General features: G+C 37.0%; 1 protein-coding gene across 1 annotated transcript; it reads right to left on the bottom strand.

Annotated features, from left to right (window-relative positions):
- Nucleotides 1-390: 390 nt before the first annotated feature.
- Nucleotides 391-9,250, bottom strand: LOC105444617 (sushi, nidogen and EGF-like domain-containing protein 1). The gene is made up of 5 exons (XM_030993892.1): nt 9,103-9,250; nt 6,630-6,737; nt 4,990-5,097; nt 3,230-3,514; nt 391-395 (listed from the first exon to the last, which is right to left on the bottom strand). Exons 1-5 carry the CDS (start codon nt 9,248-9,250, stop codon nt 391-393), a joined length of 654 nt encoding a protein of 217 aa, XP_030849752.1.
- Between the last annotated feature and the right edge of the window lie 5,068 nt (nt 9,251-14,318).

Genomic DNA, 14,318 nt, shown 5'->3' on the forward strand with positions numbered 1-14,318 from the left:
CCCCCCCCCCCCTCCCAAGATATAATATATATATTATTGACACATTCAATAATATTTAAGGTAATTCCAATGGCTTATTACGTCACCTTTTGAAATGTTTGAACATGACAATGGCGTATTTCGTAATCACAACATGATTTATATGGAACGTAATATTATAGATTATTGCAATTAACAATGAGTTGATTTTGTCGAGGCCCTTTTCCAAGATTTTTTTAATCAATAACATATTACAATGACTGTTACAAGTTTGATTGGTTGAGAGCAAATTAAGCAATTTAGCTTGACGACGGCACAGCTAGATTGTTTGACATTTACATCAGCAGAAACGGGTTAGTAGAGAACGAGGAGGCACAGGGAACCTATAAGGGGGTGAGGGGGGGGGTGGTGTCATTCTGTGAATAGAATGCGAACAAACAAGACCATCAATAAATGGGAGGGTCTATAAAGGGGTAGAGTCATCATATTTTTACTTTCTTCCCTTCTTTCTATTTATGTTCAGTTTCCTTTTCTCTGTAGCTAATAGATGGAGGGGGTTGAAGATTTGCAGAAAAGCTTTTATTGTAGAATTCTGATTTCTACGATATTCTGATTTCTACGATTTCTTCGAATGTCGGTGTACCGGTATTTCCCTTATAGGTTGACCTGACAAACAGTGTTAGGTTGAGGCTCATACGTACAAACGCGGTTGTTCATTAAACCGTTGTCCTTCCTCAGAACCGCACACGTGTGTGTATTACTGGTACTTGGTTTTTTTGGTGCCCAATCTATAAGAAAGCATACAATAAGGTGTTGCTACCCAGTAGGATACAGTAGTCATTCTATATGCTTAGCATTGTAATCGTATGTAAAATGGCACCTCCGTGAAATGTTCCCCGGGGAGTGGGAATGTGAATACTTTGTGAGCAATCCTGAATCTATTGACCGAGTGACAATATTTATTCTGTAAACAGAGATCATCATAATTGTTATCATCATCTTCCACATCATCAATTTCATCATAATCATTCATTATCGTCTTCAATATTATTATTATCATTGTTATCATGTTTATTATTATTATCGTCATTTCATTATTACTATTTGTATCATTGTTAGCATTATTCATGTTATTACTATCATTAATACTATTATTGTTATTATTATTATTATTATTATTATTATTATTATTATTATTATTATTATTATTATTATTATTATTATTCTATCATCATTAGCCATTCGTGGTAATCACATCGATATCATCCCACATTGAGCTGACATCAGCTTATTTATTATCAGAATATGTCCCTTGCACATAATGGGCAATATGATTGTGTTTTCCATTCGTTTTAAATATCGAAAACTATATATATAGCTGACAATCTAAAAAAGTGTAATTTAACTAGACAAAGAAAATGAATGTATCGAACTACATACACATTTTGATCCAAATCTTTTATGCTATCTCTATTTTTTTTTATATGAGAGCTTCAAGATGGCAATCCTTTTCAGGGGACACTCCTATAATTACCTCCAAAAAGGTCATTTAAAAGAAAACAAATGTGAAGAAAAATATTCTTCATCTTTACCAGAACTCAACGTGCTCTTTCTGCATAGCCCAGTGGTCTCGTAACCCGGAAATCATAGGTTCAAAACCAAGTCAATATTGTTGTTTGCTGTTGTTGTCCTGTGGTAAGGCATTTATCCTTATTACAAAATCCTTTAGTGGGAACTTGAAATCGCCAGTTCACTGGCTGCTTATTTAAGTGAGGTTTTAACCAGTCTTTACTTCAGAAAGGGATATTAAAGGTAAAAATTCTTTGTAGATTTTTTGTGGATTCGGTAAATATAAGATATAAACAATGTTTTAAGATTCGAGGCATATTTGTTTGTATAGGCTCTCGGGGTGATAGTATACAAATATTGACTGCTCATGAGGATGATGGTGGGAAATATCATCCCAAGGTGGTGTTTACACCGGCCCTTCTATCACCCCCGAGGCGAAGCCGAGGGGGTGATAGAAGGGCCGGTGTGAACACCACCGAGGGAGTGGTAGTTCCCACCATCATCCGATTACAGAGCAGTCCATATTTGTTTTATATACCTCATCCTTTTTATTGATTCATGATTAGGTCTAGCTGTAGGTCTAGATCTAGCTCTAAAAACAGGAAACGAGATCAAGAGGAATTTACTAAACCAAATAAGAAAAATCCAACATCAAGTCCAAGGCAAGACTATTGAATTCCTACGTGCTGCGCGTAACCGCGCGATCGCGGTAGCCTAGCAACTCAAAAAATTTGTGTACGCAACTAAGTCGCGGGAGGGGTTAGGGGTCCTATCCCAGGGTTTGATAGTAGCTATCAACCCCTCTGACGTAATGATACTTGATAGATCGAAATGCTTCTTGACATGTGATATAGTCTTGACCAATCAGTGAATGACAATCTATGTATGAGGTATATAATATACAAATATTGACTGCTCATGAGGATGATGGTGGGAATTATCACTCCCAAGGTGCTGCCCTTCTATCACCCCCGAGGCGAAGCCGAGGGGGTGATAGAGTGGCCGGTATGAACACCACCGAGGAAGTGATAATTTCCTCCACCATTCGATTACAGAGCAGTCCATATTTGTTGTATATTCCTCATCCATTCGAAAATAGACGTATTCATCAATAACTTCTACAATATCATCATCTAGGTCGATGTGAATTTTTCGAACTTTACTACGAGAAAATACAACAACTTTGGTTTTAGCTGCGTTGACATGAAGAGACCATTTTGAGCTAGAGCGCCCTAACAACGCGTGATTTGCGCGCTGGGGGAATCTTGTACGCTGTGTGTGTGTGTGAAAAAGTTGCGCACGGGTTAGCAGTTCTATCACAGGGTTTTGGAGTCTATCACAGGGTTTGATAGAACGACGCAATGATAGATCGAAATGCTCCTTGTCATGTGATATAGTCTTGACCAATCAGTGAATGACAATCTATGTATCAGGTATATAATAGGATGTAACGTCCCCTTGAGCTTTTAAAAACAACTATCCCTCTCATAGCAGTCATTATATCTATATTATTGCCTTCACATATGGAGCACTATTGCTTCAACTTGGTTCTAAACCGGCACCTCTCGGTTACGAGACCACTGCTGTAATATTGAACCATCGCGCCTCCTCGTTTACATATACATATAAATTATTTCTTAGCAGTCAGGTAAAACGAGCCATCAAAAAAGCAACAACTTACTTCGGTAGTCACTTTTGGTCCCTGCTCTGTCTGTGTAACACTTCCATGTATTGACATACTTGCAGTTTAACCAGCTCCTGGGTTCATTCAGGTGAGGCTTCAGCAAATCGTATTCTTCCACATTCTCTATGAAGAGCAGGGAAGGCTCAACCATTTCCCCGTTGCCCATGGTAACTGCATCCAGACCATTACAGTAGTCACGAGCAGTCGTCCAATCAGCGTCCGGGAGTGAGTTCACGATCAGGAAACACTTTGTGTGCCCATACACCCAACCGACTGGGCAGACTGTGATCGTAAAGTAGAAAAGCACGACAACAGTTAAACTCCCCATAGTCGGTTCAAAGAACGCTGTTTTTTATTCGTGCATTTTTGTCTATTTTATGCATTCTAGATGTCCCCAAAATATTGCCTTATTACACACATTGGTAACAATGAAAGGATTGTATAAGTTTCATATAAAGAAAGCATTTCTTTTGCTGTTTATCTCTTGTTTCGTATTGTCTTTTCCTGTTTTTAAGCAGTATGTATTTATTTGCTGTAACGTGATTTAAAACGTATTTTCAATCACTGACCTGTATAATCATTTTTTTTCTCGACCAACCGAACATTAGAAACTTTTTCCTTTTTATTTTGGCTGCTGAATTCTTCAGCATAATTTATTTATCTATAGCTACTGCTAGCTTGCTAGGTGGCTTGTCAGTTCCAAAGCAACAAAAAATGGCGATCAAGGCATTTTCTCCACTTCTGTCTCTTGTTTTTCGAAATGTGACGTTACCTCTGTTACCAGTCAGCCGATTGAATGTATCTATGTATTTGATGCGCATTCTCCCTCCGTCACTTTCCCTCAATTAGTCAGGCTCCTCTCCTGTTTGCTGTGCATTCTCATCTCATAATATGCCCCCAAAAATTAAGTTGTCTTTTTCGAATGAGGTTAAGAAGGGATCTATAGCACATGCCTTATTGAGGACTTCATCGTTTGATTTTCCTTGGAGTTGTTTCATTTCCCAAACCATGACAGGAAAATCTGTAATGTTGGACGACACTTTCATGACATATGCTTTTGAGTCCCATGCACACGTTTCTGTATCAAAGGTATGAGTACAGTACATGTGATTTTTGAGCAAGACCATGCCAACTCTTGTAATCCTTTAACACTATAAATACTCACAGTATACAACATTATTGTTATGCGAATCAACTCTTCCAGGTACATTCAGAGGATGTCAAAGTTAAATTAGCATGCAATGTCAAAGATCTACGTAAAAATGATCACACATACTTTCGAACACATTTCAATGGCCCTTTCCATCGGCTATTAAAATGTCCGAATTAAATTACGATCACGTCTTTTTTAATCCGAATATGACGTCCATGTGACATGTAATGAAGGCATTTAAATTACCCTTGAGCAGATTTCTCGAAAGTGTTTGCAAACTAGTTCACGGTAATAACATTTTCAAAATGAAAGGGACTACACCAAGGGGACCATAAGTGAGAGAGACCGAAATATTGTGTGAATCCTTTTAATAAATCTTCCAGAAAAACGTCCACAAAGCCGAAACACAGTAAAAAAAAAAAAAAAAAAAATATCAAAAAAGAAATAACAAAACCAATTCAAATCCACACACTCATACAAACACATTCTCGCACGCACATACCCACATACACTGAAACTGCAATCGCAATATTTACATGTTGGGAGATTATTCCACAGTTAGAGTCGAGTCCACGCAAAACAGAGAGCTTTCTAAATAACTTACCAAGCTGCTCGCAATGTATTCCGATGTATCCTCCGAGGCAGGAGCAGCTATACCCATCAAGCTCTTCAACGCAAGTCGCTCCGTTAAGACAAGGATGGGAGTAACATGCTTTAAGAAACAGAAATCATGTGTTCAGGGTCAAACAGCACAATACACACTGTTGGTTATAAAGTTGGAATACCTTGCTCTTTTGGTGAAGTGCCTGTGATAATAGGGTTTATTCTGGATAGTAAGCAAATAACTACCTTTGGTGAAGGTGATGGGACAAACTTTCACTTCCGAGGCGATCTGGATGTAGCTATCTTTCCGAAGCGAAGCTGAGGAAAGATAGCGTATACATTCTGATCGACGAGGAAGTGATAGTTTGCCATCGCCTGAAACCAAAAGGTGATTATTTGCTTTATATTCCACATCAAAAACAATTTAACTACAAAAAGAAAAGACACCAGGCCATAATCATTTTTTTTCTCGACCAACCGAACATTAGAAACTTTTTCCTTTTTATTTTGGCTGCTGAATTCTTCAGCATAATTTATTTATCTATAGCTACTGCTAGCTTGCTAGGTGGCTTGTCAGTTCCAAAGAAACAAAAAATGGCGATCAAGGCATTTTCTCCACATCTGTCTCCGGTTCTATGGAATGTGACGTTACCTCTGTTACCAGTCAGCCGATTGAATGTATCCATGTATTTGATGCGCTTTCTCCCTCCGTCACTTTCCCTCAATTAGTCAGGCTCCTATCCTGTTTGCTGTGCATTCTCATCTCATAATATGCCCCCAAAAAATTAAGTTGTCTTTTTCGAATGAGGTTAAGAAGGGATCTATAGCACATGCCTTATTGAGGACTTCATCGTTTGATTTTCCTTGGAGTTGTTTCATTTCCCAAACCATGACAGGAAAATCTGTAATGTTGGACGACACTTTCATGACATATGCTTTTGAGTCCCATGCACACGTTTCTGTATCAAAGGTATGAGTACAGTACATGTGATTTTTGAGCAAGACCATGCCAACTCTTGTAATCCTTTAACACTATAAATACTCACAGTATACAACATTATTGTTATGCGAATCAACTCTTCCAGGTACATTCAGAGGATGTCAAAGTTAAATTCGCATGCAATGTCAAAGGTCTACGTAAAAATGATCACACATACTTTCGAACACGACATTTCAATGGCCCTTTCCATCGGCTATTAAAATGTCCGAATTAAATTACGATCACGTCTTTTTTAATCCGAATATGACGTCCATGTGACATGTAATGAAGGCATTTAAATTACCCTTGAGCAGATTTCTCGAAAGTGTTTGCAAACTAGTTTACGGTAATAACATTTTCAAAATGAAAGGGACTACACCAAGGGGACCATAAGTGAGAGAGACCGAAATATTGTGTGAATCCTTTTAATAAATCTTCCAGAAAAACGTCCACAAAGCCGAAACACAGTAATAAAAAAATAACAAAATAACAAAAAAGAAATAACAAAACCAATTCAAATCCACACACTCATACACACACACATGCTCGCACACACACACCCACATACACTGAAACTGCAATCGCAATATTTACATGTTGGGAGATTATTCCACAGTTAGAGTCGAGTCCACGCAAAACAGAGAGCTTTCTAAATAACTTACCAAGCTGCTCGCAATGTATTCCGATGTATCCTCCGAGGCAGGAGCAGCTATACCCATCAAGCTCTTCAACGCAAGTCGCTCCGTTAAGACAAGGATGGGAGTAACATGCTTTAAGAAACAGAAATCATGTGTTCAGGGTCAAACAGCACAATACACACTGTTGGTTATAAAGTTGGAATACCTTGCTCTTTTGGTGAAGTGCCTGTGATAATAGGGTTTATTCTGGATAGTAAGCAAATAACTACCTTTGGTGAAGGTGATGGGACAAACTTTCACTTCCGAGGCGATCTGGATGTAGCTATCTTTCCGAAGCGAAGCTGAGGAAAGATAGCGTATACATTCTGATCGACGAGGAAGTGATAGTTTGCCATCGCCTGAAACCAAAAGGTGATTATTTGCTTTATATTCCACATCAAAAACAATTTAACTACAAAAAGAAAAGACACCAGGCCCAAATTCACACCAAAAAAGTTTAACCCAACCCCTTGAGGGTACAGTGTGCGTATGTGTTTGCTTGTAATAATTATTGCGCTCATTGGTAATGCTCGCTTAATTACGCCTGTTTAAGTGCGCTTTTGGATAATCTTCAGTGAAAGTGCGTTGCCCTGTGTAGATAGTAGTACTATCTACATAGTGACACGAACTGTTTGCTTCTCCCATCAATAATGGGCGAACTATCTTTCATTACGTGATTTACTTTTGACAAATCGTAGAGCAAGATTCTTAATATGTGGAATATAAATAAGTTTATATAATTTCAGTACTTTAATTAACTAATTACTATGAACTTTTGTATTGATCGATGAAGTACTGAAAATATATTAACTTTTGTTGATAAAGAATAAACCACATTCAAACAATTCTTTAAATAAAAGAGGTAAAATAACAAAAAGTATTCGTACCTAATGGGCAACAAACAATATTACACTTGCTCGTAAATCTAAACTGTACAACCATCGGCGTAGATACGGAGGGGGCACTTGCCGCCCCCAACAAATGGCCACAAATAGAGGTGAGAGCGAGGGGAGAGATGAGATAATATAGAAACAAAGATTGTTCGAAACTCTTTTTAAAAGTTTTAATATTATATAAATTAGTAATTTGTGGCGCCAAAATATCACTTATTAAATATTCTATTTGTATATCTAAATGAAATTTGTAGCACAAAAAAGGGCTTTTACTAAACACGGCACGCTGGAAAACACTTGGGTCGCGGCTCGCTGGGCCAATTTTGTTGTAATGGTGTCTTCAAACCGGCTTTATAAGGGAGAACATTTTTGAAAGAATAGATTTGAGATTATCGACACTATTTTTTCCACTCTTTTCTTTTTCTCTTTATCACTGTTAAATCTGGCCAAGGAATCATTTCAATTCCTTTCTATTGATACATTTTCCTTTGTATTCCTTTCTTGGTAGTTCTTAATTTCCTACAATTCATCTTCTCACTCTTTCCTTTCTTCCTTGTTTCCATCCTATTAATAGGCCTATCATATTCCCTTGTAGAATCACCTAAATTTCCTAAAATCCACTGTATCCACATAGTATGTTGTCTTTCCTAATGTCAGCCTTAATTCTTGTCTTCTTATTTTTCTATTATTACAAAAACAATCGCAACTTCCAATTGATATTTTAAATAAATTTCCCCACGCAACCCAATTGAAAAAACAGTCGCTAATTTAATATAACATTTTCCCACCGTGTAGGATCGATTTGAAGACACCATAAAACCAAAAAATAGCCTAGCGAGCCGTGACCCGAGTATTTAGTAAAAGCCCCAAAAGGTATCTTTTCCCCAATCGTTCGCTTCACTTCTCGTAAAATTCATGAATCAAAATGATTCTTGACAAAAAAAAGATAAAATATTATTGTACATTTAATGTCGAATATAATGATGACTAAGTTACATTTTTGCAATAGTAAAAGTGCATTTTTGTTTACTCGCTCGCTTTGCTCCCTTATAGGATCCGGATAGTATTTAGGGGGGGGGGGGTAAGAGGCCTTCACACCTCTCACGTGAAAACGTGTCCATACATCCATGTGTACAAGGGATGGACAAAATTATCGTTAATGAATATGGATTGGGGTGACGAGAAGCGATTTAACTAATAAAAGGGAGCTGTGACTTAAAGATAGGGTTTGAAGAAAAATATCTGGTGTACTAATGAGTGATCCCCCCCCCCCTTCCCCCATGGCGGTGCCCACGCTACGCCACTGTGTACACAGATGTCATCATCAACAACAACAACATCAACAAAAATAAAAAATTGTCATATATCCAGGACCATTTTTTCACTAAGGTCTTGACGGACTTGACAGTATTTAATAACAAATTATATTTAAAAGTGAAAGAAAGAAAGTGCGGGGGTGGGAGGGAAGGGTGATTGATTGAGTGATAGAGAGAGTGACAATGATGGAGGTACCAGGAGGGAGGGAGGGAGAGAAGGGAAGAGATGGAATTGTTAATGTGTCGTACCTGGATGAGCGCAGTACAAGTTCATTTTGTCCCTCGCTTCTTTTGGTGTTCTGGCGTCATATTCAGGGTGATCACGTGTTAGATACTTGGGAACAAACTTGACCGATTCCCCAGTATATTCGGAGATACCATAAGGACAGATGTCCATGGGTATCTCAGGGCAAGTACCGTCACCTAAAATGCCTGTTTATTTAGCGTATGATAAAGGGTAGGAAGAAGATTGAGAAGAAAAAGGAAGAAAAATAAAGCAGGAAAAAAAAATGGTAGAAGAAGAAGAAGCAGTAGCAGAAGACTTGGAGAAGGAGAGAAAGAAGAAATAAAAAAGAAGAAAGAGTAGAAGAACAAGATGTACAAATATAATAAAAGGAACAAATAGGAGGAGAAAATAAGGACAAAATAGATACAAATAATCATTATACGTATTTGTTTCTGTTTACTTTTTTATATTTTGCCACTCAATACGCTTCAATGTATTATACTACTACTAATAAAACAAAAGCACACACACAAAATAGTGTAAGACATTGAATCTAAATTGCTTCCTAGTAGCGATGTGTGAAAATAAGAGAAGGAGAAGAAAAATAATAAGAAGAAGGAGAATAAAATATGGTACATGTTTGTGTAAATTATGACGTAAGGGTGACAAAAAACGATGCTTTCACTTGTTCGATGAAAATCAATGAGTTTGCAATTACTATAATGAATGTTATGGATTTATTTCAATTGGCATTGACAGGTGATGAATTAAATAAGATTTAATGAAATATGAAGAGTACAACGCGAGCAATGAGGTAAAATTTTAATAATTTTCGGTTGCAATCTCTCTAAATACAAAAGATCGCACTGATTTTGAAAAATGAATGAGGAGCTAGCTACGTAACAGAAGCGTAGCAATCGTTTGAAGAGGGATGAAACTGTATTGAATAGTGATATAAAAACGATGGGGGAGAGAGAAAGGAAGAGATGAGGTGATCCAATTCTGTGTTCAGTGTTGTTTACTACATGCGCTTTTCAGCAAGGTGTATTAGTTTGGATGATTTCAAACCCTCAAAACAAGTCCGGTTCTGGAATTTTAGTTGTTCTGTTGCTGCCTCAAAACGCACAATTTGTTGAATTCATACTCATATTTTGTTGTAATACCTATATTTATTTTGGGTGTCAATCTCCGGGGATGCTCAAGGCGCCTACAGAGTTCTATTATTACCCTGTCTCTACCACAGCTGCCCTAAGGCACTCAAGGAATTCAAGAAATCGATTCCTACCAGGTACCTGTTTACTATACACCTGGGTTGAAGAGTGCTAACTATAGATAACTGTGTTTCTGAAACACATTAGTGCAGCAGCGGGACTCGGACCGCGAACCATGTGATCCTCTAGACGATTCCAGACCACGGCACCTCTCATTACCCCTCTATTGATTCTTTCACGTCACGTGTTGAATACTGTGGAACAAACTTGACTGATTCCCCAGTATACTTAGAGGTTCCTTAATTTAAGTGCAGATATCTCGTGGTAGGCCTACTCTAGAACATGTTCCACTACCGAAGACACCTGTTTGTTTAGCGTCAAATAAAGAAGGGGAAGAAGCATAATAGGCAGAAAAAATAGGAACAATGAGAAGGAGAATGTAGTAGTGGTAGAAGTAGTAGTAGTAGTAGAAGAAGAATAAGTAGTAGAAGTTTAAGAAGAAGAAGAGAAGAAAATGGATGATGGTAACGTTTTCTATCGTTAGGCGCTTAAATTCTTTAATACATGATGAAAAGAAGCGACAAAATCCACGTTTTTGTCATAAATAAGAAGTTTCTAGACAACCAATTTTGATATCAGAATCCCTTGTATATTCAGATGCATTCGTGCTCTCATTGGAATGAAACACGTTTACGGTAGTTCTTAAGCGGAAATGCGCGCCGTTGTACGCTCATTGCGCTAGATGACAAGCGCATGTAGATCAACTATCGACCTTTCAATGCGTGTCATTTTAATTGACTCAGCACGCTCCTAACCATTATGAGCCATAGCATATAACACTGAGTTCCTATAGGAAATATATTTATTCAGATGGTCATATCTCAGCCAATACTTAAATAACATATTCAATTGGTTTTCGACGTTTGGATATTATTTTTTAATGCTCTTTTGGAAAATGAAAAACAAATAGATAGATTGTTGATGACGTCACACTTCACCACTCTATAGTGCCATTTACGGGATGTTCGGTATTAAAGATAAAGGTGAGTTCTCGTCATGCGATTGCTTTGTGAAAGACAAGATGTGGAATGGATCACAAAAAATGATCATCTAGCATATAAGTATTGGTGTGTACTGCAAGGTTCTGGAGTCATCTAAATCATAATAAATTTGGCCCAGTTTTGGTAAAGTAACAAGCACTGTACACAGAAAGATGTATATATGGGACTACACAAATGGTGTCAGGGCTAGCTTACCTTGATTTCCATATCTTTCTTTGCTCAATACTCAGCCAGTATACATTTTCTTCCAATTTTTTTTGGCACAAGATATTATTTGTAATCTTGAACATTCAGTGTAAGTTTCGTTTGTTTTTGTGAGAATTAATTTCCCTTTTTTTTTTTTTTACCAGAACTCAAGTTTATCTTTATGAGGTGTCATGTATTAGGTCAAGTGACCAATATCACACAACTAGAATACCTATGACTTTAAAAAAAAAATCTTATTAATATTACCTCCACTGAAATGGAGTTAACCATCAGCTTTGCTAAGTCATAATTTTAGGTTAAATATTTTTTTTTTTCTCTCGTGTATTAGGCCTACATGATTTAATGAATGTATACTAGTAGTTGGCAAGTAAAATCTATTATAAGACGGTTTCAAAAATGTAGCCAATGGAAAATCTGTTTCCAAGTCACGTGTTTATACTTTTTTTCCTCCCATTGTACCTTGCTATAGCTACGCAAGTTTTGTGCAGCACTATGTAAGCTCCGTGCACCGCTCTTGATCCACGGATCTCGATGCATTTAAAGTTTAGACGCGATGTGATGCAAAGGTACACAAATTCATACGGCATAATGATGGATGCGTACACCGAGACGCGCATTATTGTTTTTGGCTCGGGCCACCAAAGCTCCGCCATGTTTACTTTATTTGTCCATGGTTTGGCTGTGCGCACGTGCATTGTATGATGTAATATCATCCAATAAAGCAAATGGCGGCCACTATGATTGTATGACCCTTGGCTTTTTGATTGGGTTTTTAGTCAATTTCTCGACTTATGTATACCAATATTGTAAATCTACGTGTTTTAGCTCGTGCATTGGTGATATGCACTGTACTTGGTAAGGTCACAATGAGACGGAAAATGAACTCGAAAAGTCTCGTTCATTATCCTATTGTGACTTAATCTGCGTGCAGGGCATATTCACTAATGCACTCGCAAACCTGAATAATGTTTAAATCAAACGACCAATCATTCAATCAATAACTGCAATGAATTAAATTGATATCGAGTGAATCCTAAATATTTAAAGTCAATAACTCACCCTTTAACTGTTGGCTGAGTACGAAGAGTGACACGATTGTGAGCTTGAAATACTGTTTGAAGAGAGTGAACAATTTTTAATAAATGATAGAGTATACAAAGCAGGTGTTTTTATTTCATAGACAATTATGATCTGTATACTATATACGAGGTAGTAGAGTTTTGTAGTAGTAGTAGCATATGTAGAGAGTGAAGTAGTAGTAGTAGTAGTAGTAATAGTAGTAGGGGAAGTAGTAATATAAGTAGTAGTATTAGTAGTACTAGTAGTAGAAGTAACAATAGTAAGAGTAGTAATAGAAGTAGTAATACAAGTTGTAGTAGAAGAGGTAGTAGAAGTAGTATTAGAAGTAGTAGTAGTAATAGAAATAGTAGTATAAGTATAAGTATAAGTAGTAGTAGTAGTAGTAGTAGTAGTAGTAATATAAGTAGTAGTAGTAGTAGTAGTAGTAGTAGTAGTAATAGAAGTAGTAGTAGAAGTATCAGTAGAAGTAGTAGTATAAGTAGTCGTATAAATAGAAGTAGTATTAGTAGTATTAGTAATATAAGTATTAGGAGAATAAGTAGAAGTAGTAGTATAAGTAGTCGTATAAGTAGAAGTAGTAGTACTAATAGTAGTAGTAACAATAGTAAGAGTAGTAATAGAAGTAGTAATACAAGTAGTAGTAGTAGTAGTAGTAGTAGTAGTAGTAGTAGTAGTAGTAATATAAGTAGTAGTAGGAGAAGTAGTAGTAATAGAAGTAGTAGTAGAAGTATAAGTAGAAGTAATAGTAGTAGTAGTAGTAGTAGTAATAATATAAGTAGTAGTAGTATTAGTAGTACTAGTATAAGTAGTAGTAGTAGTAGTAGTAGTAGTAGTAGTAATATAAGTAGTAGTAGTAGTATAAGTAGAAGTAGAAGTAGTAGTAGTAATAGAAGTAGTCGTATAAGTAGAAGTAGTCGTATAAGTAGAAGTAGTAGTAGTAATATAAGTAGTAGTAGTATAAGTTTAAGTATAAGAAGTAATAGTAGCAGTAGTAATAGAAGTAGTAGTATAATTATAAGTAGTAATATTAGTAGTAGTAGTAGAAGAAGTAGTAGTAGTAAAGGTAGAAGTAGTAGTAGTAGAACATTTACGTGTTTGAATATAAATAACTATTGACCGGTATTCCGCATTACAGTATGCCAATAACAAGTTTGACGTCCTACTGGTCAAGTTGTGAAGGTTGCTGGTTCCAGAACATTTTGTGCTAACTGCTAAACATTGTCGTGTAGCTCACACCCGCCACAAACACTGGATTTGCCCTTCTCCAGCCCGTTGCTCGAGTGATTTCGAGATGAACCTTATAAGCAGCCGCTGTTGTTTGAAACCAGTAACATGGACGACAATGAATATGACGTTAGCATTGCGGTACTCTATTGACTTGACTTCCCGTCTTAACAAAAAGTGATATAAAAGACAGCAGATACATACCATTTTTGTCTCACACTCATGGACCTCCGTGCTAAAATGAATAGACTAATGTTTTGGATACAAACGCTATAGAAACGAACTCTATGGCAACAAGCATATTGCCATCTCAGTATGTTGTGGAGCCAGCTTTCCTGTTGGCTGGGCGGGGCAGGGGGGGGGGGAGGGAGTGGAAGAGAGCTTCGAAAAGGGATACGTCCAACAATCTTGTAAACTATTTGCTCATATTAGTTTGCAGCGTGGTAATATCACGGT

Source organism: Strongylocentrotus purpuratus, unplaced genomic scaffold (assembly GCF_000002235.5).
Source record: "Strongylocentrotus purpuratus isolate Spur 01 unplaced genomic scaffold, Spur_5.0 spur5_scaffold_20, whole genome shotgun sequence".
In the NCBI taxonomy this organism is placed as follows: domain Eukaryota; kingdom Metazoa; phylum Echinodermata; class Echinoidea; order Camarodonta; family Strongylocentrotidae; genus Strongylocentrotus; species Strongylocentrotus purpuratus.

Bases quoted from the DNA above. Each gene is read 5' to 3' on its own strand.
- LOC105444617 (XM_030993892.1), bottom strand. From the start codon at position 9,250: ATGGACATCTGTCCTTATGGTATCTCCGAATATACTGGGGAATCGGTC. The intron at 6,738-9,102 runs GTACGACACATT...TGTTTCTTAAAG, and splicing joins CTTGTACTGCGCTCATCCAG to CATGTTACTCCCATCCTTGT. The intron at 5,098-6,629 runs GTAAGTTATTTA...TGTTTCTTAAAG, and splicing joins AATACATTGCGAGCAGCTTG to CATGTTACTCCCATCCTTGT.